This window comes from Brienomyrus brachyistius, chromosome 11, assembly GCF_023856365.1.
Source record: "Brienomyrus brachyistius isolate T26 chromosome 11, BBRACH_0.4, whole genome shotgun sequence".
Lineage (NCBI taxonomy): Eukaryota > Metazoa > Chordata > Actinopteri > Osteoglossiformes > Mormyridae > Brienomyrus > Brienomyrus brachyistius.
This window is the reverse complement of record NC_064543.1, coordinates 28,179,139-28,205,445: the sequence shown is the minus strand read 5'-3', so window position 1 is coordinate 28,205,445 and position 26,307 is coordinate 28,179,139. Positions and strand designations below refer to the sequence as shown.

Here is a 26,307-nt window from a genome sequence, read left to right as displayed (position 1 = left end):
AGTACCTGTGACACAGTCAGACAGCTGTTTCCTGATGAATTTCTACAACTATCACTGATGCAAACTGAGGTGTCTTTCGAGCTCACTGGAGAAGGACTCATTCCAAAACTGAGGTAAAGAAATTTTATTTGGATATGCTTACACTTTATTAATGGCTTCTCCCAGAAACATTGCTTTTTTAAGAGAGGACATAAAACAGCAATGAAAGGCAATGCCTGTTTCTAGAATATTTATTTTTATCCAGCAAGCACAGATTACTTTAATTGTAAGTATATTCCAAAGAGCCAACCATAATGGTTATGTTCTAGTCACAAGTCCAACCAGCCTCACCAGCACCTTCAGATGTAGGCTTACAAATGCACTGCTTCAAAATAAAGCACAGTGTTAAACACAAAACAGCAGAGGCCTTTCATTGCAGTACATAAGTGAATGAAATCAAGAAAAAAACAATATTATAATCAAATATCTGACATTAAACAAATTATATATAGTGATTCTAAAAATAGAAAATATTTCCTGAGAATATATTTTTCCTGCTTTATAAGTTCAGTTTGGCAATGTGCCGGAAGATAAGACTAACTACATATAAACAGTCAAATCCACCTATGATAGATTGTAGAGCATGATGTTTGATTTGATGATACATTTCCCAGTGTTTGAATACAAATTGTTTTAAATGGAGGATATTTACATAAGGCTTGCAACAGGGATAAAAGGTATTTTAGATAACTGTACTTGTAGTAGTCACTTTACAATGCTATTAGAATTAGCATGCCGACATTCTAGTTTTCTACAAAGAGAACCCTAAAAACAGTTTGCAATAGTTAATATATAAATAAACAAAATTACATTTGTTTACATAAAATTGAGATATACAAAAACTGTCAATCAGTTCATCGGCCACCTCAAAATGAATGCAATTTTTATAAGTAGATTTTTAGCTACTTATAGGTTGCTGTGAGCTCATACTGTCAGCCAAACTTGTGAAGTCTGAAAATTAATGTTGCTGAATATTACATTTGAGGACCAGCTCCTGCTAGAAAACTTACTTGGAAAAATGCAATGTAATAAATCAAAAATTTAAAAACATAAAATCAAGCGGTTTTCAGCTGTTTGGCAAATTTCAGCTGAGCCACATCATTCTGGATTATTTACACAAGTATTTACACACCGAGTCACAAAGAAAAGACCTTTGGTCATATAAATAAATATTATTTTTTGTGTGAAAAGTAGGCACCTAATGGTTCTGTGTCCTTGACAAAAACATACCACTAGAGGGTAGCAGAGTGTCATTGGCGCTCTCCTGCTTACATGTCTTAATGTGTCCTGCTGCATGTTTTTAAATCATCAGGAACAACTGCACTGCAGTTGGCTTCTTTGCTGTAGGAGAGTTATGGGGTTTTCACATGTGATTGGAGAACAAAGTACCAGTTCACACCGTGGACTTTACATAGTGCTGCTGCATTCTGTCCACTAGGGCAGCCTCCAGCTTGGCCAGCAGGCAATCCGAGGCGACCCCCCGCCGGCCACCGGACCCTAGGAGCAGCTTTCGGAAGGAGTCCCTCTCCAGCAGGGCTGCCATGTGCTGTAGGAAGTAGCACTCGCAGTATGCGCTGAGCTCCTTAGCCCCGTGAACCTGATCATGATATGTCCATTTAACGTGTGACAACATGTAATTCACAGCATGCAAATTACTGAACTAAGAGCATTAAGAATAAAGTTAAAAATTTACTTCATATTAGTTGCATGAATATAAGCATTCCCTCATATGCCACATACATGACATAACAGCCATTCGCCTTACCCAGCATCAGTATCACAAACCTGAATATTTTCATTGCATCCAAAAAACCAAAAATTCCTAAACTTAACAGTTAAACTGCTTTGACCATTGACGTCTGGTGTGTCCGTATATCCTGTTCTTACCTTAGCCCTATTGTAGATATTGACAGCGTGTTCAAGGTCAATTCTCCGTGCACAGATGATTTCACAGTGTTTTTGTAATGTCTCCAGCTGAAATAAGTTGGCCACTGACAGCAGCTGCAGTAGATAGGGATCAGAAAACTCTTTGTTAGGTACTTGAAGCAATCCTAAAGTCACACACATTAAACCTTTAATGCTTTAACTGAAATACCGCCCGAGTCCCAAGTCCCAGCACATAAGCAGTGAAGGCATTTTGCCATCCTAGCACAGCAAGCACAACAGCAAGTCATTGAAGTTCTCTTGCCTCTAGCAAGTCAGACACATTTGAGCTGATGACTGACTCCCGGCCACCACTGTACAGGTATTTCATCATCATCTGCAAGAAGATTAGAGAGCTTTGATCACAAGGAATCCTCACATAATGGAGGAACAGAGTTGTTATCCAATAAGCTGTTATCTGATACTTACATAAAAGATGTCATACTTTACATCACTGATCTCAATGTCCCTGCAACCAGAAGAATCTAACCTGGAAGACCCCAGCAGGGACTTAAACCTGGTGTGGAAAAACAAAGCACAGTCAGTCATTTTACAGGGACGTGTTTCAACATGAAAAGGTATAAACAGAAACATCTCCAGTGCTCTGGCATCTGCCCACCTTTCGGAGGCAGTGATCAACAGGACTCCATGGGCAAAAAATGGCTTCCCTTCCACTATGAAGGTCACGTCTGACATCTCCTTGTTGTTCAAGAAATGAAAGTCTGGGAAGAGAAAGGAACACAGATTCCTCATGCTGAAACACTAACCGACAGTTAGGCATGTGTTCAAGTCTCAACTTCTGCAAACCTCAAATCTGTTGTAGAAGAGCAGCATAAATGAGTTTCATCTACAAATATAACTGAACACGATAAAATCTGTAATTATAACTTGCATTCTTAAACGGAACTGCATCGCCTATACAACTAGAACATATGTGTAAGTAATAAATACCTAGCTGTGATGAAAGACTGGCCTTTAACTCTGGGATGCTGGACAGGGGAGCAGGACCATAACAATGACTGAAGATAGAGCCCAGCTGCTGATTCAGAGCCTCATTCTGCATAAAGTCAAACCAGATGTAGATTTTCACATCATGACAGGAAACACTTAAGCAGATTGTATCTTGATTATTGCTGGTCATTATTCACAGTTATGGTATGTGGGTCTCCCCACCTTGCTGGTTCTGAGAATCCTAAACATCAGTGGGACACCGAGGCTGAGCAGCTCCTTGGAGTAATCCTCCTCCTTCATGCTGGTGAAGTCCTTCAGCAGGGAGAGGATGACCTCAGATCTGCACTGCTGCTGGGCACTGCGTAGGGACTCCAGCCACACGTGGCCCTTCCAGGGGACACCTATCAGGTTAAAAAATAAAATGTCAGCCATGAACTACCCTGATATTTGCCCTTTGAAGCTGAATGGAACAATTAAATGAAGAGGGAACCCGTTACCTGGGATAGTGTTTCCCAACACGGTCCTCGGGGAACCCCACACATTTTTGCTCCCTCCCAGCTTTCCATGGACTGTCTGGGGGCCCCCAAGGACTGGTTTGAGAAACACTGACTTTGGATACCAGTAAAGTCAATGAACAGAAAAAAATAAGAGATGGCAGAAGACTGAACAGCTCCATTCCATGCCTCCATTCTCAAAGCCACACTGTGAGGGCCACACTTTTCATCTGCACATGCTCACTAGTAGATCATTCCCCCAGTGGCATGGTACTGTATGCGGGCCTTTGTACAAATGCTGGTGAGAGGTGGCTTGCAGACACCAAGTCAAAAAGCATAAAAATTTTCTTAACTGACCCATTTCAATCTGTACTCTGTGTTTCTTTCCAGAAACACAGACATCCGTATATTTCACAAATAGTGAAACACAGAAACAGTCACAATGTCTTTTGAAAGATGAAATATTGTGGATAAACAATGTATAAAAAGAAACGTGTCATGCTGCTACTTTTCGCAGTTTATAGTCACACATTTATTGCACATTTATTAAACATAAGAATGCGCTGAATTTATACACGTGAAGCCCTGGTGATTATATATGCAGCATGCGGCATACAATTGCGATGTGGTACAGCCTTATTTTCCACTGTTTCTCTTTAAGACAGAGACCAACAACAGTTTCCTGAAGTATTGTATTGAAAATACTGGTGAAGAAAGCCTCTCCCTTAAACCAGAGAGAGTTCACAAGTGTGTACCTAGTGAGCGCAGCTCCATGGTGACGTCCAGGTAGCCATGCTCAGCGCTGAAGTAGGCCGCCTCCTGGAGAGCCTTCATGCGGGCCTTGCACAGTTTGGGAATCTCTGCGTCCGCGACAGTGGGTCCTTTCTGCCGCTGCGGCCTCTTGCCAGCAGCCGCATCCTTCTCCCCCTCCACTCCCTCAGCCAGGATCTCCGCCAGGGACAGGATGTCAGCCTCTACCTCCTGGGGCCTGGTTAGCAGCTTCCTCAGCACGTTCCTGAAACGTCACGCAGGTAACACAGTCAGGTGATGGAGCTACAGCTCAGATCACTCAAATACAAACATATGTGCAAGAACTGTACTGTACATTGCCAAAGCTCACACACATCCCTGAAGGCAAACCAAGAAGCTACAGCAGACTCAGTCTACAGCCAGTCACATCTATGTGAGGGATGTATATTAAAACTCTAACATTTATAAAACTGTCATACAAATGGGTATTTCAAACCAACGTAAAACAAACTACATTAGAAGTGAATGAAACAACATAAGAAAAACTCCATGCCAAAGTGCAATGATGGTGGGCGGAAAAATTGCAGACAGGCCACATACCGGTGTCCATGAGCCGCGGCATTACTGAAGCAGTTAATGTTCTCATTAAAGGGAGACAGCAGGCTCTGTCTGCCCTGGGCCCGGAACAGGGGGTCAGCCCCACGGGCCAGAAGCAGGCTCACCATCTCATAGTTCCCTGAAGGCAGAGGAACATATGGGCAGGGTCACACAGATGTTCCAGTGAGGAAAAGTAAGTGTGCAGCATTCAGAGTTGTGTTGGGGGCAGCTGGTCATTACTGAAGAAAAGCCCCAACGAAAGCACATATCCCAGATGCACCCCCAGGATGGTGAGCTTGAGGCTGCTGGCTTTACATGCCAATTTCCATCACCAACTGTCATCCTGACAAACTGAAAACATACTGTTTCTTAAAGAAGAGGTAGGGTCAGCTTGCTAAGCCTGGCCCCCCAAGGAGCATCCAGGAGGAAGGGAGCGACTGACCCACCTGCTGCGGAGGCAAGCTGCAGGGGAGTCTCCGCTGAGCTCTCCGGCCCATTCCGGAATGGCGTTCCCTCCACGTTAGCCCCAGCATCCAACAGGAGCTGGACAAAGAAGGCTGACTCAGTCAATGAATTATCCTGGCTTAAAACTGCTACAGTTCAACAGGTCCCTCAAAGGGTGCTGACATGCACTTTATGAAGGACACTGCAACAAAGATTAGCGATGAGAGATCTAAGGCCTCAAAATCCACAAAGGTAGGATTACTGTGCAATATTAATCACTGGTTGGCATAACCTTGATGGGGGCGGGGTCTGATTAATTCACTATCGATTATCCTCAATGGTACCTCATCAGCAGGACACATCATGACTCTAGTGTCTTAATATATCTTACCTGCGCTACAGAGATTTGGCCGTGCAGAACTGCAAACGTTATAGCTGTCCAGTGCCGGCAGTCAGGGTGTACTGATGGGTGCTTTGGAGAGCAAGCAGGAACCTAAGTATGGAAAAATTAACGATAATGATGCCATGGCAGCAACAAACAGCCATATCAAGCACTTTAAGAAATTAGTCATCCTAAAAAAGACAGAGCTGTGGTCAATAGACCTGATTCAGTTTTATTCCTTTGTTCTTCACTGTGATGAAAGTCAACTAACAGGATCTCCTGAAGACAACTTTCAGCCAAAAGAACCAAAACCAAGGCATGCCAATACCAAAAGGCACCCATCAGAGGAAACATGGAAGATCATCATTTACCGCCAAGTCCACGTTTGCTCCTGCATCAATCAGCATTTGAACCAAGGCCTCGTCCCCCGTTAAGCAGGCATACATCAAGGGAGTCATGCCCTGTGGGCCAACAAGGAATAGTCAGTGCAGAATTTTGAGTCAGCCAAGTGCAAGACTACATCCACATTCTCAGGGTTTGAAATATACATCTTCTGCTCCAAGCAGAGGTCATACCTGGTCATCCATGGCATCAACCCCCTCGCGCCCCAGCAGCTTGATGGCCTGGCTAATGAGATCCGTGCGGCCACTGGCCAGCATGCGGAAGCCAAGATCAAGCTGGAACTTCTCCGTGGCAGCATTGGCGTCCAGACGCCTGAAGGAGGTGATGCAGCAGTCCGGCCTACGAGGGAGTGAGTCCTGTGTTTAGAGCCAAAGCTTTCCGGCAGGGCTGGCCATTGTGGGGATCAGGCTCCTCCTATAAGGACATTTCCTTACTTTAGCTGTCTTGGCTCACAATCCAAGCCTGGGAGGAGTAGCCGGGCCGCCTGCCGCACGTCATCACTGTCCACCAATTGGCTGCGGCGGTGTTCTGTGTGAACGATGGCCACTCGCATCCACTCCATCAGGGGGGGAAGCAGCAAGAAGGGCCTAATGACAGGGTTGGGGATAGTGGGTGAGGGGGGGGTAGTACAATTTCCTAATTACTGTAAATTTACAAGTCTACTTTTACCAAAACAAAAGAGTTTCCTTTAAGCAAGTTAAGAGGCCCATGTGTTAAGATGTTTTTGAGATATGCTTTTGATATCACTACGCAGCATTACGAGGCTGCCCATCAGGCCATAACGATGACATCTCCAGCTCCCACCACATCACTCTAAACTTAATAAAGTGTCTTTGACTGCAGGCAAGTGGGGAATTAGGCCGTGGGCTCATATTAGTTCACCGGCTGGGATTGGGGGCGGCGGGAGAGAACTGAGCAATGGAATGTCTCCTGTCCATGTCAGTTATAGCTGCAAGCCACCAGGGGGGAAACATTGAAGGGCACAATTCAAAACAAAAGTATAAGAGGAACAAGCTTGAAACAGCACCCTGCAGTGATATTATGTATCTGTTATCCCAGAGGAAACAGAAGCAGCCCATTTTACAGACCACACAAGTTCAGCTTGGCAGCTGCATTGGGCTGGCCTCTCACGGCCCAGACAAACCAGCACTCTCTAGGGTGGATCAGGTCCCATTTCCATGTACTGCCTCGTAAAACGGAGCAAAGTTGGAGGCATCACCGTGTTGAACTAAAGAACAGCTAGGAAGGACGTGCTGCCACTCAGATACCTTCATCTATACGGTTTTAAACTATTGTGTCAAAGGTGGGGATTATAAGGTTGGCTGAGAATGCAAGTTGTATTGTCAGTCTTTGGCAACACTTCAGTGTATAGACATGCATTCTTTCAACAAAGTTTTAGAGGTGTTGTGGAAGGTATACACTGGGATTATGATTATGTAAGAGGGTTTAGCATTTATAATTACTGCCATTTACAAAACTACCACCTGCCCCAACATTTTTTCCCTCCAGATCACCATAGTTCACATGTTGCATTTGTACCCTTCTGTTGCTTAGAAATGAAATATATTTATGAACAAATAACCTGTTACTTTCATTATGTGTATTTTCCCCACAGGACAAAATGAGTTACCCATAAGTTGCTATTATGCTGTGGGATTTGAAAAAGTAATTAAAATTTGCTTACAAGTTTCATGTCCAATATTTAATTGTAATTAAAAAAATTAAACCATTACATGACTAAATGTGGCAGTGAAACTATATATCTACAAAACAATACTGCTATTCGGCCCCACCTACACATTTTTGGTTTTCCCATCCAGTCAGTCATCACTGCCCAGAATATGACCCAACACTAACAAAAGGCTTCAGTTCCTGCTTTACTTCACTGAGGTTACAGTCATGAGTCAAACATTCACTGGCTGCTCCCAATGACATGCAGTGACCTCACAAGACCCGCGGTGATCAACTCTGGGAATTCCGTTATCAGAAAACTACCCCTATACGGAGCCCAATGAAATCAGAAATATGAAGACTTATAAATCCAAGAATACAAGGAGATGTGGGGGGGGGGTCCTTTAGCAACAGAGAAATATTTCCATTTTGGGTTTTCTGTTAAGTACCACGATGGGAACCACAGCAGTCAAAGAAAACACATATCTACTCGAAACTTACAGGGGGAGTGTCTTAGTACTTCAACCCTATCACATTCCACACATTATAATACTTATTAAAATTTGGAGGAACTACCTTCCTCGTTTCCTTTAATAATGGAAACTAACAATCATGAGGCGTAATCAAGCCACTTGATTACAAAACTGACTAAAATGGACATGATACCATGGGTTGCTAAGATCGGGAGATCAGTAATTATACATTTAGCACTCTAGGGTGGTATACGGTGCTGTGGAACCAACGTATGGAGGTGCCACAAGTGCAACAAGGGGCCTCTCGGTAGGTACCTCTCCCTGTTCAGGACCATTCGGGGTGGCTCCAGGTTGGGGTTCTCCATGGACTCCATCTGTGGGCAGCGCAGAAAGTAGTAGAGGGTGTGCAGGGCATCTGGAGACCAAGAGACTGGCTGCTGCTGGGTGTGGCAGCCTGGACCGAAGCTGGAGCCGCCAGGGCTCAGGCGCTGCATGTGGTGCATGGCTCGAGACACCAGGTCACCTGAGGGGAACACGGTGCATGCAGAGCAGGTCAGGACAGCAGCCCAAAGGGCCCGCGGGGCTCATCCATTACAGTCACGGGGTACAGAAGAAGAATGCGGCACAACTAGACGGGAAGTGTTACCTACCATGGGGATGGAATACAGAAATCTAAACTAAAAATCATTTTTTTGTACCTGTCCTATTGCCTGGAAGGCCTGTACTTGGTCAGCACAACACCATTTTTTCCACAGAAATTTTTATAGAGCAATGGCATGCGATGGCAAAGTTTGATCTATTTGCTTCTTTCCAGGTTTTAGCCAATCATAGCATCATAGTAAACAATCATCAGATAGGCCAGTTTCTCTCAGCTAACGGCTTGCGATTGAAAAGATGGTTATGAGACAATTTAGAGCAGATCACAGAGTGCATGCGGAAATAAGAAACCCACCAACTTTTACAGTCACCAACCTCACCAGTGAACAACCTCCCCAGTCTACTGTGAGTTTGGGTCATTAATTACTGACCAAGGAATACTGTGGAACTGGGGGTTAAACCATAATAATGTTTGTGAAATTTTATCATCAGCAAAACCATTTATTTTCATGGAATACATCTAGCTGAAGATTGAGGTTTTTAATATGATTTTAATCAGACAGGGAGGCCAGATGCAATCAGAAGAGTTCAGCAACCCATAACAAATTGGATCAAGTCAGAGAGAGAAACCAAACCTATGAATGAGAGCAGCCCTTGACAGGATGCAAGATAACACTGATTAGAGGGCATAAATGAACCTTTGTCAGGAAAGAGAGGCTAAAAAGACCTGGCAGGGAGCGGAATATGATGTGTGACGATGAACTTCTAGTTAGAAGCAATTACTACATGTTCAGTTGCTGGCCAGAAAGATTTAAGTGCAGATTTCAGTGTGGGGTTGGGCTGGGGGAGACACTGCTCAAAGGGAGGCTTATTTCAGGCTGAAGGCCTCTGAGCCTACAGTACATCTAGGGGCCCCTTTAGCAAATACTGACCACCTATCCAGTCTCAGAACAGCAAGACTGATACAAGGGTTATCAGGGCCATGGGAGACCATGGAGGGGTCAACTCACTGAGCTCAGAGATGCTGCCCACACATGTGGCAAGCAGGGCCTGTTCCAGGGTGTGCACCTCCAGATGGGCGCGGGCATCCTCCTGGCCCTCAGGGCCAGTGAGTTGCGCCTCTGCGTACGGGCTGAAGTGGGCAGGGAGTGACAGCACACCTAAAGGGAGATAGGGAGGAACCGTCACCGTTAATGATCTCATTACCAGTCAGGCAGGCCTTCATAGGAATGCGAAAACTGGGACAGTTATGACTCAAACCGATCCACCCACGTAAGACAATAGCATCAACTATGTCGCATTCCGATACATTGTTACTTTTATTATTTTGACATCAATTCAACCATGAAGATGTAAGTTTACTTTTAGGATGTTAAATCAATACAAGCAATGAATTTTCTGTTGTGCTTTTTACCAGGCAGGGGACTTGAACCCCTAAAAAATGGCCAAGCAGAACCCCAGTGCCGGGGAATTCATTAGGCCTGCATAACAGCAGCATTGACACAAGCCCCTCCCCAGCCGCTCCCTTTACACACACACCCAGGCAGCATCTGGTCTTGATTATACCCTGGCTAAGTCTGAGAGATCTGGCACACGCTTCAGCTCATCGAGTGGGATTTTTAAAAAAATTCTACATAAAAATGCAAGCTTGATTTATCTTCGCATCTGCTCTGGTTCATTCCAAAAGCAGTTTGGAAGCATTTGCAGAATTCAGCAAGTGAGCAGTACCACAGCTCAAGCGCCCGTTCTCACAATTAGGGAAAGGCCAGGAGCTACAGGAGCTGGAATACCCTAAAGACCCCCCAAGGAAAAGCAGGGCCACAGTATCCTATATGGTTTCAGAATGAACCAGGGGACACATTAAGATGAGCTTAAAATGAAAGAACTGCTCAATCCAGAAACACCAACTGCTTCTAAGGGGGGATTCCATCTTACAGAAAATTGCTTCCCTGTTTACGGGAAACTGTTCAGTTTCACTTCAGATATTTAATGTAGGTTCTGAATCGCTCTAAGATTATCATTAATGATTTTGTTAAGTAGAGCAAGGAGCTGAACTTCAAAATCCAACACCAATATTCAGTTTGAAGGTTTAAAGTTTCAAGCATCAACATACGCATCTTACGTTTTACAGGCTAAATAAGACGTCGAAAAAAATAAAAAAGATCAGGTTTCAGTACTCACGTAAACATACAAATGCAAAGTAAATGAAGCCATCCTGAGCCACGCAAGGGAGCTCTGAGGACGCCCAAAGGCTCAGGTCACGGCTCCCACTTCCCTCATCAACCCACAGAGAGCATAAGAACATAAGAACATAAGAACTATACAAACGAGAGAAGGTCATTCAGCCCATCAAGCTCGCTTGGGGAGAACTAAACTAATAGCTCAGAGTCGTTAAAATCTTATCTAGCTCTGATTTAAAGGAACCCAAGGATTCAGCTTGCACTACATTATCAGGAAGGCTATTCCATACTCTGACTACACGCTGTGTAAAGAAGTGCTTCCTTAAATCTAGCTTGAAATGTTCTCCCGCTAATTTACACCTATGGCCACGAGTTTGTGTATTTAAACTAATGCTGAAGTAACTATTTGGTTGAACAGCATCCAAACCTGTTAGAATCTTATATACCTGGATCATGTCCCCCCTGTCTCCTTTGCTTGGGACTGAACAGATTTAGCTCAAGTAACCGTTCCTCGTATGACATTCCTCTAAGACCAGGAATCATTTTTGTGGCCCTACGCTGCACCTTTTCTAAGGCCACAATGTCCTTTTTAAGATATGGTGACCAAACCTGCACACAATATTCTAGGTGAGGTCTCACCAAGGAATTGTATAATCTTAGCATTACCTCCCTTGACTTAAACTCCACACACCTGGAGATATACCCCAACATCCTATTGGCCTTTTTTATTGCTTCCCCACACTGGCGAGAATGGGACATGGAAGCATCAACATACACACCAAGGTCTTTCTCATGATCAGCTACCTTTATTTCAGTGACACCCATGAAATACCTGTACTTTATATTTCTGCTCCCTAGATGGAGTACCTTAAATTTATCGACGTTAAATTTCATCTGCCAGGTATCGGCCCAGTCACTAATTAAATCAAGATCCCGCTGTAGCTGCTGAGCCGCTAATTCAGTATCTGCTACACCACCCACCTTGGTGTCATCTGCAAATTTCACCAGTTTACTGTATATATTGGTATCCATATCATTTATGTAAATTAGGAACAATAGTGGTCCTAAAATCGAACCCTGCGGTACCCCACTATGAACGCAAGCCCACTGTGACATTGTGCCTCTTATAACTACTCGCTGTTTCCTATCTGTTAACCAGTTATCAATCCAGGTCGCTACGGTACCTAAAATACCTGTCGCTTTGAGTTTAAGTAGGAGCCTCTTGTGGGGGACAACATCAAAAGCCTTTTGGAAATCTAAGTAGATGACATCATTATCCCTCTTATCATCAACTTCCTGAGTAGCTTCCTCAAAAAACTCCAACAGATTTGTTAAACAGGATCTACCTCTCCTAAATCCATGCTGGCTATCCCGCAAAATGTTATTGGAGTCCAGGTAATGTACCATTTTCTCTTTGATTACAGCCTCCAAAACTTTACCAGTTATACAAGTTAGACTGATTGGCCTATAGTTAGACAAATTACTTCTATCCCTTTTTAAGTTTCATTCATAGCAGTTTCATTCTGTAAATTCCAACCCCTGTTCTTTTGTAACATCAGCATCCTGCCATGCTTATCGATATGTTAGCTCCGTAGGAATGACGAATAGTAAACAAGGAGTTCACCCTGTATTTCTGTCACCATGTGTACTTCATGAGTGGTCAGAAGCAGCACAGAGGTGACCACTGTAAATAAAGTATCTAAGTACACATGTGCGTGTGTGTCTATGACTTCCCTGAGCTACATCTTCTCTAAAAACGAGTGCTGCAGATTTTTCCTTAAGTTATTGATTGCCTTAACATGAAACATGCATGTTACTTAGGAAAAGTAATTTAAAGATGTTTGGTGGAAATACAAAACCAAAAAAAAGAAACTGGCTTCTGTCTTATTGATGGATGCTCCTTTGAAGGAGAGTGCCGCCCCACACATAGTGGCAGCGCCTCACCGTCTCCCTGCACTGTGCTGTGGGACACTGTAGAAAACATACTGCAGTGATTAAAAGCACATGGGTTGCTGTTCTCCGTGGGGTTTGAGGCTTTCGGCCTTCCCGAGTTTCATGCTGGCAGTAATGGAAAACCCCACTCTAACCCCCCCACAGTGACATAAGCAGCCCCTGCCATAGGATTTTATACTCCTATATATTTTTACTTCATAACATGAGATTGATGATTGCTAAAATCTTCAACTGGAAAAACCTGGCTTTGTTAAACCTCACCTATAAGCATTTACATAATTTTATGCTCTCAGCAATGAGTGCCAAGTGAGCCCTCATTTTCTGTTGCACACACACATACACACACACAGGTTTGTGACTATATTTTTGTAGGGACTCTCCATTCATTTATATGGGGGAAAACTCTAATTCCAACATGACGACCTTAACTCCTACCCAGCCCTAACCTTAACAATAAGTAACCAAAATAAATACAAGACATTTTTTGGCATTTTTACTTTTTGACTGCAGTCACAGATCTTTATGGAGACCTAAAATAGGGTCCCCACAACATCAAAAAAAACAGGTGTTTATACACACACACACGCACACAACCACTTCCCCGTCACAGCCTCAGAACTAATGAAACACTCTCTTGTATTTACTTGCCTTTAAATCACTATCAAAAACAATTTCAAATTTGTTGCATCACTATATGCAGTATAATTGTGAAAGCGAGAGTTAACTAATGTTAATGAAGGAAATATTCACTTTGAAATATGAAACATCTACATTTCAGTGTTCCTGACTGGCTCATAACCTACGTCTGTCCTTAACACAAGTATATATTGTGAATAAATTAAATGTGAAGATGACATTTCTCTTGCAGAAATAATATGGAGCAGAACACTGGAATCAAAGTTCATCAATCAGAAATCTGAGGAAACGGAACCAGTCAAGCTTGCAATTAAACTGCTCATGGGCTAATTATAAGAATGAAATTCCCTCTTATATTTGGCAGCTAGGTTCAGGGAAAATGAAAGGACATGTCTCTTGCACGGTCATTACTACGCAAACTCACAAGACATTTACTCATACTTGTGATGCAGTTTATGCCAATGCTGCTAGTCCTTTCTATACAACATCGATCTAAAGTTGATTATGAGTCATTTATACTTGTACTTTTGGAAATCATACACATTTCCATTGAGATACATGCAGTAAACTGGTTAAATTTGCAGACGACACCAAGGTGGGTGGTGTAGCGGATACTAAATTAGCAGCACAGAGGCTACAACAGGATCTTGATCTAATTAGCGACTGGGCTGATACCTGGCAAATGAAATTTAATGTAGATAAATGTAAGGTAATCCATGCAGGAAGCAGACATATAAAGTACATTTTATACATTAAAGTATATTTTATGGGTTCCATGGAAATAAAGGTACCTGATTATGAGAAAGACCTCGTGTGCATGTTGATGCTTCCATATCCCACTCTCACCAGTGTTGGGAAGCAATTAAAAAAGCCAATAGGATGTTGGGTTACATCTCTAGGTGTGTGGAGTTTAAGTCAAGGGAGGTGATGCTACAATTATACAATTCCTTGATAAGACCCCACCTAGAATATTGTGTGCAGATTTGGTCACCATACCTTAAAAAGGACAATGCTGCCTTAGAAAGTGTTCAACATAGGGCTACAAGAATGATTCCTGGTCATAGAAGAATGCTTATGAGGTTAGATTAGCTTAGCTGAATCTGTTCAGCCTCAAGCAAAGGAGATTAAGGAAGGAGATGATCCAGGTACTGTACATACTGTAAGATTCTACCAGGTCTGCATACTATTCAGCCAAATAGTTACTTCAATATTAGTTTAAATACTATAACTCTTGGCCATAGGTGGAAATTAGCAGGAGAACATTTTAAACTGGATTTGAGGAAGCACTTCTTTATACAGTATATAGTTACAATATGAAATAGTCTGCCTGTTAGTGTAGCGCAAGCTAAAACCCTGGTTTCCTTTAAATCAGAGCTAGATAAGATTTTAACAACTCTGAGCTATTAGTTATGTTCTCCCCAAACGAGCTTTATTGGCCGAATGGCCTCCTCTCATTTGTAAATATCTTATGTTCTTATTTCTTCCCTAATTCACAAGCGCTCTGTAACAAGGGATACCACTGGGGGATGCAGAAGGGAAGCATTTACCCAAATTAATGTCTGACTGCCTGCACCCTAACCCCCCACCCCCCGACCTCGCCTCTGTTGGAGGAGCAGCCGCGTATCCCGAATCTCTCTCGCATTCCCCGGCACAGCTGTGCCCGCACTGGCAGCTCACTAACCCAGACCTGTGTTACTGAGGCCAGCAGACTAACCGAGGTCTGCTACTGTACATTATTCAGATAAGACACAGATGCATCATCTCTCCATTTCTATTCTTGGTTCAAGAACGACAAATATTCCTTTGACCTCTATATGTCTTAATGACTGTATTATAGCTTCATCCACAAAAACTGCATTCAAAGAGCCTCCATTTATTTAAAAAAAGTAGAAAAAAAGGGGGAAAAAGCGATCATTTAAAAATTTTATCATCATTTATTTGATGTCTTGCCAGTGTCTGGGGCAGACAGCACTAGACTTTGTGCAAATACAGGAGTATATATTACACACCCTGAAGCAAATGGCAGCCGTGACACTTAAATAAATACATGCTACCTCGACTGAGTGTGTGTAAACCTCCTTTTGCAGAGCTCTACGTTCGTGTCAGTTTCCATTCAACAGTAGGTTTCTCAGTACAGTTCTTTGTAGGCCCTTACTTATCTAGGTTAAAAATAAAGAAATTAATATCGTACATGTAAATCAACACTGAAAATTTCTTGGGAATTTGCCAAAATTTGGATTCATTGACACCACAGTTCCTCATGTTCTTTTAATGGGAAATACTAGCTTAGGAAACAAAAATTCTGAATTATGTATATTGCAGGAAGGAATGTATAAGTATAAAAATAAAAACTTTATTAAATACTGTACATACAGACTACTGAACCCATGTCCATACAAGGTGCACTGAGAGAACATACTAAGATGAGTAATTTAACTGAAATAGACCTTCGTTAAAGCAGCTGAAACCAAAGGTCATATGTGCAAGCCATTTTGCAGACACAGAGCATTCTGACTTCACCACACGGTCGGCCAATGCCGCAGAACAATCTTGAGAAAACATTCCTACAACACACGGCTCTGGGACAAACTGCAGGACCTTTGATGATGAACTGCTTTTCCCTGCCTCTTTGTCCTTGGACCAAATGGCATGGCAGACCAGATGTTTGACTGTTGGCAGCTGGTTGTTACACCAGTTCCTAAATAAACACGAAGTCCACTCCATGTCCACTGGCTGTTTGCTCTCTGCCAGCACTTTTAAAGCATCTCCAAGCCTTGGGTCCAAACTGTACAGGGTGCCCTGATATCTAGTTCCATGGCAGTGTTTCCCAATCCAAGCAGCGGGGACCCCCAGACAATCCATGTTTTTGCCTGGAGCTGGGAGGGAGCAAAAACATTGACTGCCTGGGGGTCCCCATGGCCTGGATTGGGAAACACTGTAGACTGATGTGCTTATGCTTTTTTGTAAATTTCTTATGTTCTTGTGTTTTTTTATAGCTTTACTTTAAGGCTGAGAAGCAAAATCCTACAATATCTTACTTTCATGTCATGGGGGGGTGGTGGCAAGTGGTACACAATTACAGGCTTAATCAGCAGCTTAAGGGTGTGTTTTGCCATCTGGTTCATGCTGGTGGATCTGAACCTTATTGCAGTCAGTAGTGTTTATAGAATCAGGAATAATTACCTCTGCAGACCTAATCTCATCTCCAGAGACATTAACAAAGTCTGTATATATGTTTGCTGACACATGCAAAAGTAACATTGGATGTTCTGATTTTTGTATCAGTGGAGGTGCATGGAATCCTGCAGGAAAGCAGATGGATGCATCTGTCTCACATGGGGTCCTTCACCAACGAGCAGAACTGCAACCTGACGGTTTGAGAACAGAACACATCCCTGCCATGCCTGACCCAGGAGCATCAGCCCAAGGCTGCTCTGGAAACAGAAAATACTGCATATCAGCCAAAACTGGATTTTCAGTTTCACATTCAGAAACTGACCTAGCTAACAATTCGTTTTTTTAAAAACACGCCTAGAAATATTTACATGTGGATGGGACAACCCTGCTTTATGATGTCAGGTTTCAGTGATACTGGGAGGAAAAACTTACATATTAAAATCACACGGACTGACACTGCCCTGAATACCACTGCTCGTGCATATCTCAATTAGCCTTTGTCGGGTATAGCATAGTGCTAGGAATTATGAAGGCTTCTACCTTTCTACCTAATTCTACCTTTTAGCAGTTTCGAGGATAGTTTGAATTACCCCAGTAACATATTACTAGGTATTAAATTTAATAAATTAGCGATACCCTAAATCTATTAAGCACTACTTGTCCTAGAACGATGAGGGCCAGGCTGAAGCCACAAACTACCTGAAAATTCAGAATACTGAATAAATTCGGAATAAATTTTTTGTGCTTATCATGCAATTTCAGTGATTTTTCATGTCAACTGAGTGTTGCCATAGCATCAAACTCCCTATAGAGCTAGAGGATTAGTTTACTAAGAAACTTCTAAACACATGTACAGAGAGACAAATACCTGCTCTTCCAGCTTCAAAGATTAAAAGGCTAATGGAGAAATGCAGTATGTGGTTGAAATCTGAAAAGTAAACAGAGGCCATTGGAGAAACCCACGGAGCTTTTGGCTATGTGCACAGTCCCCGTGGAGGGTCTCTGAGTTTAAGGATTGCATGGATTAATTTATATAACATTATAAAATCATATAAATCAATAAAGTGTATAGAAGGTACTTTATGAATATTTGTGGGCGAGTACGTCATGGGGTGGATTGGCATCCCGTCCAGGGTGCATTCCTGCCTTGTGCACTGCGTTTCCTGGAATAAGGTCCAGGCTCACGGTCAGTGCCTCTGACCAGCATAGGCAGCCAGATGGATGGATACACCACAGCAATCACCCCAAGGTCTTCTTATGAAAGTAATGACAATCATAATGGTATAAAATAGCTTAAAAGCTATATGACAGGTAACAATATCCTAGTTGGTAAAAGGTAAAGACGAGTTAAAATGCTTTGCCACTGGGAATTCCCTTGCAGTTCAGCAGCAAATTAGATTTAGAGTCATTTAATCCCCTGCCGGTTTAACACCAGATCAGATGGGAGACCATGATTACAATTCGCTTCCAGTCTGTGCTCAGTAGCTGTGCTGGTAATTATCTGTCAACTTTACTGAACACTATGGATCTTTTATGCAAAAACACCAGATGTGTCATATAATACAATGTCACACTATCATCAGCAATTACCAGTTAACTGAAATCCAAAAATTATAAGGGTACCCAGACCTAACCTTAACCATAAGCAACCAAAGAACGAGACTTCTGGCATTTTTACTTTTTTGACTGCATTCACAGATCTCTGTGGGGACTTGAAAAATGGCCCCCACAATGTCAAAATATCAGGTTTTTATCACATTGTGGAGGTAACTTGATCCCAACAATGTAATGTAAACATAATCCACACACACACACACACACACACGCATACACAAACACGCATGCACACACACGCACGCACACACAAACACGCACACGTCACCTTGCTGTGACTGTGAAACGGCCTATAAAACAAAACTCAGTTATTACTGTTACATACGGAAGTAACCTGAGTCACACTGCAGTTTGTGCAAGTTACGACATGTAGCTGCCAAGTTCAGTTCCGTCTAGGTGCTTATCATGTAAACGATCCCCACTTGCTCTCTCCTCTGCAAATCAACCTCACAACTCGTGGAACTGTAGCCTTCTTAAATGACACAGAAGCCACGGCAATGACAGACGCCGTAACAGACCATGACCTCGTCTTCAACCCCTCCTGACACTGAAACGCAGATGGTCTCAGAGGCCATCAGTTAAGGCATAGTTAGGTACACAGAAAAGGCCTGTTCATGTAAGCAAACGCTCTAGTGTTCAGTCGAGCACACAGGGCCTCTCCCAGTCTATATAAAGGAAGGCTCAAAGCAGCTCCACTGCTACATAGGCAAGACAAACATTTACAGAGATGTATTTGAGAACAGAGGTGAGCTTGCTAGCCTCCTGCCAGCCGCCCCTGCTTGCCTATGCCTTCTGACATTCATTTCATTCAGAGCGGGCAGTGGCCACTGTCTGTAAGCACATTTGAAAATGGTATTTTTATCTGGGTGACACATAATGCCAGTTTAAAAACACATCACACACAAAACACAGCACATCAGGCAAGGAAAAACCAACTGGATGCCACTGCTGCCATTTGCCGCATGTCTGACATGCCATCTATAATCATGCATGATATTTTCTTTTTTAATTAATTATCTTGCAGTATTTTCTGGGAGCGGTTGCTGATTCCTGCTGACAAAATCCCGGTACAGTGCTGTTGAAATCAATTTGAGTGACAGCATATGGGTTGGGCAATGGGGTGTTGTAGTTTCCTTGAGCAAAGTCCTTAATGTGACTTGCTTATGTAAAACACCTATCTGAATAAATGGGTTACAAAAAAGGCAGCTTGTCAACCCAAATGCATTAAAAAAGAAAAAAACCCAAATATTTTCTTACTCGCTACTATAAACATATAGAAAGCTCTTGAAAATGTATGGTATCTCTCTTTCGCTGTCTAAATGGGGACCGTCCATTCATTTCTATGGGAAAAACCCTAATCCCAATCACGACACCCTTCACCCCCACCCAGCCCTAACCTCAACCACAAGTAACCAACCAAAATACAAGACTTTTAGCACTTTGACAGATTTTTATAAAATTGACGTTATCGAAATGGGGACCTGAAGAAGTGTCCCCAAAAGTAAGGAAGTGTCAGGTTTTACTGCACTTTGGGGACATTGGGGGGCAAACCCACACACACACATGTAGAGTATACCTGTCCTTATGGGGCCCGCTCATTCACTTCTACTGGAAAAATGCTAACGCTAACTATGACAACCTTAACCCCCACCCTGCCCTAATCATGACCATAAGTAACCGAGCAAAATACAAGAGTTTTTGCATTTTTAGTTTTTTCATAGCAGTCACAGATTTTTATAAAATAGAGTTTTCCCTTATGGGGCCCAGGAAACCGGTCCGCATAAGGGAAAAAAAACCAGACATTTATCTTGTTATGGGGACATGGTGTCCCCATAAGGATAGGTATACTCGCTCACAGACACACACACACACATATAGGGTATACCTATCCTTATGGGGCCCGTTCATTCACTTCTATGGGAAAAATGCTAACGCTAACTATGACAACCTTAACCCCCACCCTGCCCTAACCATAACCATAAGTAACCAAGTAAAATGCAAGAGTTTTTGCATTTTTAACTTTTTCATAGCAGTCACTGATTTTTATAAAATAGAGTTTTCCCTTATGGGGACCAGGAAACCACTTTTGGGTCAGATGTTACCACCAGCAGTCACAGATACTGTACCTGTCAGTGAACTAGACAACCTTCACCTTTTCTTACAGCACATATCAGTGAAAAATGCGTATTTTGCCACTTTTTTAATGAAATCTTTAAAATTAGGGCCATCGCTCACATGGATGTTTAATGATACTTCAGCATCTTAAAGCTTCTGTGAACAGCTTTATTGTAAGATGCAGTACAGGACATAATACATTAAAATGTCCCACACAAACATCGCTTCCATGCATATTCCCACACTGGGAATGGAGGTGGCTGTAAATCCAGCCTTTTAATGAGATTTTTCCAAACTTTCTGGGAGAAACTTATTTCGTTATTTTGGTTCAACTCAAAACTTGAGTCTGGGAACTTCTGAAAACTGATTGGCCTTGCTGGGCACAGGGTCAGAAGCTAAAGACTGTACTGACCCCGACTGCCAGACCAACCAGAGGTAGCCCAGTAAAAACATCCAGAAATGTCTTGCCTCCGAGTTGAGTGACAGCATTGTGGAGGACCCCTCCCTTCCTTCATACTCTCTCTGTCCTCCTCCCATCTGGCAGAAAATGCAGGAGCATCCAAGCTCCACTGCTAGGTTCTGCAACAGCTTCTTCCCCAAAGCTGTTAGAACTTAGAACTTTTTACCTGCCCCGTTATAATCCGGGCTTACTACCAGCACTACCCACTTTACCCACTGGACAATGCCCAGCACTGCACCTTTTTCTACATCTGTACTATATCTCTCACATTGTTACATCTATTGTATCTATTGTTTCTACAGAAACCACCATATGTGGTATAGTGAGGTTACCTCTAGCTCCCCTGTGTGTCAGTGTATGTATATTCTCTATTTTTATTTGTTAGCTATTATTCTCCTTTCCCCCTTTCCTTCATGTGCTGTGCTTGTCTTGTCTACAGTCTCTACATTATGTATGTATACTGGGGAACGTTATTTCGAACCACTGTACACTGTGGATTGTATATACTGTAGATGGTATGAGAAACACCCCTTTGATACTTGCACCTTTTAAATACAGACCTTTTATATTCTAACTACCTCACAGGTTCACACTTGGCTGTGTTAATTCAGACAGAGAAAAACTTTTGGGGTTACCGTTACCACAATAAATATCTAATACTTTCTCACATACTATTCCCGAAGAAACATCCCTTACCAACAGAAAAATCGCTGAGCGGGGTATTTGCTTGTCTTTTATTTTTCAATAAAACCATGTGTAATTTCCATTAATTTTAAGGAAAAACAAAGGAAGTCAGTAAATCTTGTGAAAAGTCAAGCAAACCTTACGTTCTGGAGTATTTTGAAAAAAATGCAGCCATTTTACACAGATTCCATTTAACACAGAGCTGTGAGGTGTATTACACTACCTTAAACAGTTGCTAAAATACTCCTCAGGAGAATACAATACTACAAGATTACATATGTTTTCAAAGTTGCAACGGTTCTATTTTTCAGAATTACACATTATACTCCAAACCTTTGCCTAGTTGTGAATGGGGTAAATGACACAAAACAGTCCATCATGCCATTAAACAGAGATGATGTGCAACACTGCAAAAAGGGGGTGCGAAGGGGTATTTCTGAAGAGCTTCTGATCTGAATTCCCCCTCCCACTTTTCCAGAGAAACAGTAGGAGTTAGAGATGCGCATCAGTAGGAGTTAAAGATGAGTTTTAGTGTCTGTCACCTTTGACTGGATAAGCCTATTCAAGTAGGAAAAGGTAAGCACCTCTTTAAACCACATCGCGATAATAAATACAACAGACCAATACATAAAAATTAGACAACAGACGAATACATAAATCCTCATACTATTCTTGGACTATATTAAACTTCAGACAAACTACACATACAGTAGGGTCTGTAGGATAGGGAGTTCCCAACCTTTTCATTATTCTGGATTTTCACAAAACATTTTGTTTTTAAAAATCCTCCGTGTTCTTATCCCAAATTTGTAACGTATCAAACCGAAAGTAAACAATATGCAAGTCTACGCATTGTACATATTAAGTAGACCTATTTCTTTTTTAAGAACACTATAAGTTTACTACTTTTACCTACATGAAAATAATCATTAAATCTCATTACATTTTGATTAATAATTTTTGACCAGCGTTATTTAAATAAAAATGTGAGTACTATAAAGTAGTTCGAACCTATTTCTGAATTCTATTACTTTGTTCTGACTTCAACGCAATTTGGAGACCCGATGTTAATATTTTTGTACCACAAATATAATTTTTTACCAGTCTCGTTTTATTTTTCTACAGCCATTATTATAGCAAGCACTCATGTTGCAGAGCTAATTTGTTGCAGAGCTAATTTGTTGCAGAGCTAACTAGGTTTATGGATTCCGAAACGCCATCAACTGTTAAAAAATGGCAGCTCTTCAAGACGAATTTATACTGTCAAAGCAATGTAATGATATGGAATATGACATTATTTTAACTTTATTCACTGAATCGTCGAAAATAAAATGAGGATTAATAACATTATTAGGATGATATTTTGTTTCGGGACTAGCCGTACTTGATTAATTGTAGGTATAAATAATGATACACTCGCGTAAACCAGGGAGTCTGGGAAAAACATTTGCAAAATGCTCCTGCTGAGTATACTTCCAAAGTATGGAATTATTTTGTGGTTTTTAAAATGGGTAAGTACCCATGTCGTTTTTAAAACTTGCCTAGCGGAGTTTAAATAAAGTGAAGAAAACACGAAATTCAGACAAAAAACTAAACTTTAATCACAAGATACTGGTACTGTAGCTACATGCCAAGAAAAAAATACATTGAAGAATGTGTACACCTGCTTGTATATAATATAATATCAATTCAAGTGAGAGTGGTACCGTGATTTCAGTATGTAACCTATATCATTGTGTAGGGTAAACCCCTGGTATGAAAATGACTGAGAGCCAGTTTAGGGGAACCAGAAGTGTATTTTCAGAATCTGGATTTTCCATCTGCGTAACCACAACGCCACCAAATATGATATCCCCTTTCCCACGCACATTCCCACTGCAAATGCTGTGAAAGCCAGTTATGTTTATAAATAGACTGAACTCTGGAAATCGTTCCACGCTCACACCTGCCCTACATTTCAAGGAGGTGCAAAGAGTGGGATAGCTTTTAAACCCCTCGCCACAAAATAAGTACATTTTCACCAGCAACATAACAGTCAGCTTACTGGTGAACTGCTCTCGCCTGTTCCGCAGCTTCTCGGCGGACGCGTCACTGGGGCTTTTAAAGGAGGAAAATCTCAAGATGGTTTGGGGCGCGGCACTTTTTTTCAGGTTATTTAAACTTCTGTAATATTTCTTGCAGCTTCGCATGAATACATAGGCCAAGACCAAACAGGGACCTCGATCCATCAAGCAAACGCCAGCCGTCAAGCTGAGCCTTAAAAGAAAGCGAGTGGCAGGCGTGTTACTGGAGACCTGAACGTCATTTCTGCATTAAAGACTTCCAGATGTGTGGGGTCTGTATGAGAAAGAAGCGCTTTTATGTAGAGGCAATGGGCAGCTATAACTACCGTAAAGCACCTGACTGCCCCCGTCCTCCTCTCATGAGCAACCCTGAGGTGTTCAGCACATCCCTAGAGATGACACAAGAGTCACTCTGACTTATTGGCACGTTATTAACCAGCCTGATCCCACGTGACTGTGGTTATGAAACTGCGTTCTGAACCATATGACTCACTTTCCGAAATCCGAAAACCCGGTGACAAATAAATTATGGCCATAGGATTACCAGGACAGTCTGAAATTCTATAATAAAAAGTCTATATAGGCCGTAAATGAGGAGGGAGGTTCGGTGTACCGGGACCTTTGAATAAACGGACCCGATATGCCATTTAAATTATGAATATACGGTCAAGACAGGAAAACTCCTCCTTTAATCTTTAACTGGTATAGTTTCCGTCATCTGTGGGTAACACCGCAATTCTGTGACAAGACGTCTCACAGGTAATGAGGCGAGACATAATGGGAGGTTTTAATTTCCACTCACTTTCTCAGATTTCTCTTTGAAAACACCTCACATCGCAGATTCTCAGCTTCAGAGAAGAACAAAGAGCCATTGTGGGCTATATGTGAATTAAAAGTTGGTAAACCACCAAACATATCCTAATTACAATGCACACACACAGGTTTGGTAGTGGCTTAGTCCTAAGGCAATAGAGACCAAACTAGAAGCAAGAGAGGACAAGCTTTTAGGTGACAAAACAGAGTTAGCAAACATCTAATTTGTGCCCATGCGTGCATTTCAATGACCATCTACCAAATTAGACTCCAACATAATTTGACACTCAATTTAGAGTACCGTATTCATTTCAGGTACTGTTGCGGGTTTCGATGGAGGTTAATTATCATGCAACCCTATAAGCTTACCTCTCAGCAAGCACTGAGGCGAATTTGGAACATTAGGATTAAAGAGAGCCGTTAACCCGGTTTTTAACAACTGGGGAGTGCGCCTTGACGGGATTTTCAGTAAGCGATCGCCTCCTTATAATGAGTATAATGAGAAATGCACCTGAATGTTTTGATTGTACTGCCAAAAACAAACCCACCAGGAATAAAGTTTTGCATTCCTACAGCATGTCATCTGTTGTTACGTGATCACTTACCGTTGGCGCTCTTCCCACATACGAGATGCTCGTAGTTTTGGAGGACACCCCAGAGTTCAGGGTCGTTTCTCACGACGCCCTCCAGCGCCTTGGCTGTCACCGAGATGCTGGGCAGCCCGCAGTCTGTGCTCTTCTGCTGCTCGGCCATCAGCACCCGCACAGCCACCTCTTCGACCAGGTTCTCCATGCAGGCAGCCAGGCATATGGCTCCGTGCTCATGGATGCGCACCGATATGCGTGTGTCCACCATCCAGCGATAGAAGCGTCCCACAGAGAATTGCAGTCCGCAGCGGGCGGACTTGCCCCTCCTCAGCCAGTCGTCGGCGCTCATGCTGTAGAGGGAGATGGCTTTGACGGTGGCCGCGATGCAGGCTTTGGACAACTCCCAACTCAGTATCAGCCGGATTGCGCTGTACATTTCGAAACGTGTGCACCGACAGTGTATAACGCTGAAGCGCTGGGCTTCCCTCGCTATCCGTATGAGTGCCCTCCGTAAGAGAGAGGACAGCCTGCGCACGGACTCCGCGGAGAACGCCGAGCAGTTGCCGGCCACCTTCTTCAGGATCCTGCCCACTTCTTCGTCCGTCCAGGGGAACTCCTCCAGGTCCGGCAAGCGGGGACACTTGGAGAAAATGTCTTCTGCGTCTTCGGGCAACGGGGTGTTGACCGTGTCCCAGCTGCCGTTCCTGCTGTTCATGGAGCCCGAGTTGTACCACCAGTTGCTTCGCTGCGGAGCGCTCGCCAAAGCCTGCGAGTTGGACTTGGAAGAGGAGGAGAGGCTCAGGGACTTGTAGGAGTCCCCTGCCCCGTAGCCGGAATCCAGGGTCAGGTCTTCCAGTGTCTTCATATTCAAACTGCACCCTGCCATGACGGACTCCCAAGTTACGGCTCTCTTGTTAAGTGTCCAAAGGCGTCCAAATATAAACCTTCTCCTGTTAGACAGGACGCCGTCGCCTTCGGGTATAATATATTGTTGTGACCAGCGAACATCATCCAAGAGAAACTGTATATGAACGACAATTACATTTTATCACTATTACCCCTCCTTTAAAAGAACTCGCACCGTACTTAAAAATACAGTAAATATTTTTTAAGAGCCTAGCTCTCACTCTTCCGTCAGTTTTCATCCACTAAATAGTTTCCATACGTTAGAAATGAAATTCTCAACCGACAGGATCCAAAAATAATCCTTAGCAAGTATTAAGCGTTCAGTATCGTTTGAAATATCACATCTCTACAACATTCTTTCGTTATATGAGAATGAGCGTTCAACCTCCTTTTAAC

At 42.6% G+C, this 26,307-nt stretch overlaps 1 protein-coding gene across 1 annotated transcript; it reads right to left on the bottom strand.

The window, feature by feature from the left end:
- Positions 1-109: 109 nt before the first annotated feature.
- On the bottom strand, positions 110-26,307 carry LOC125704294 (ankyrin repeat and BTB/POZ domain-containing protein 2-like). The gene is made up of 17 exons (XM_048969740.1): positions 25,024-26,307; positions 9,734-9,883; positions 8,442-8,649; positions 6,417-6,569; positions 6,156-6,321; positions 5,952-6,041; positions 5,590-5,691; positions 5,201-5,297; positions 4,758-4,893; positions 4,163-4,422; positions 3,136-3,314; positions 2,914-3,019; positions 2,582-2,684; positions 2,392-2,479; positions 2,228-2,299; positions 1,927-2,040; positions 110-1,636 (listed from the first exon to the last, which is right to left on the bottom strand). Exons 1-17 carry the CDS (start codon positions 25,889-25,891, stop codon positions 1,433-1,435), a joined length of 3,096 nt encoding a protein of 1,031 aa, XP_048825697.1. The 5' UTR covers positions 25,892-26,307; the 3' UTR covers positions 110-1,432.

Excerpts from the sequence above, each read along its gene's own strand:
- LOC125704294 (XM_048969740.1), bottom strand. The coding sequence starts at position 25,891 with ATGGCAGGGTGCAGTTTGAATATGAAGACACTGGAAGACCTGACCCTG. Across the intron at positions 6,042-6,155 it reads TTGATGCCATGGATGACCAG|GGCATGACTCCCTTGATGTA; the intron begins GTATGACCTCTG and ends GTTGGCCCACAG. Across the intron at positions 4,423-4,757 it reads GCCGCGGCTCATGGACACCG|GAACGTGCTGAGGAAGCTGC; the intron begins GTATGTGGCCTG and ends GTGACGTTTCAG.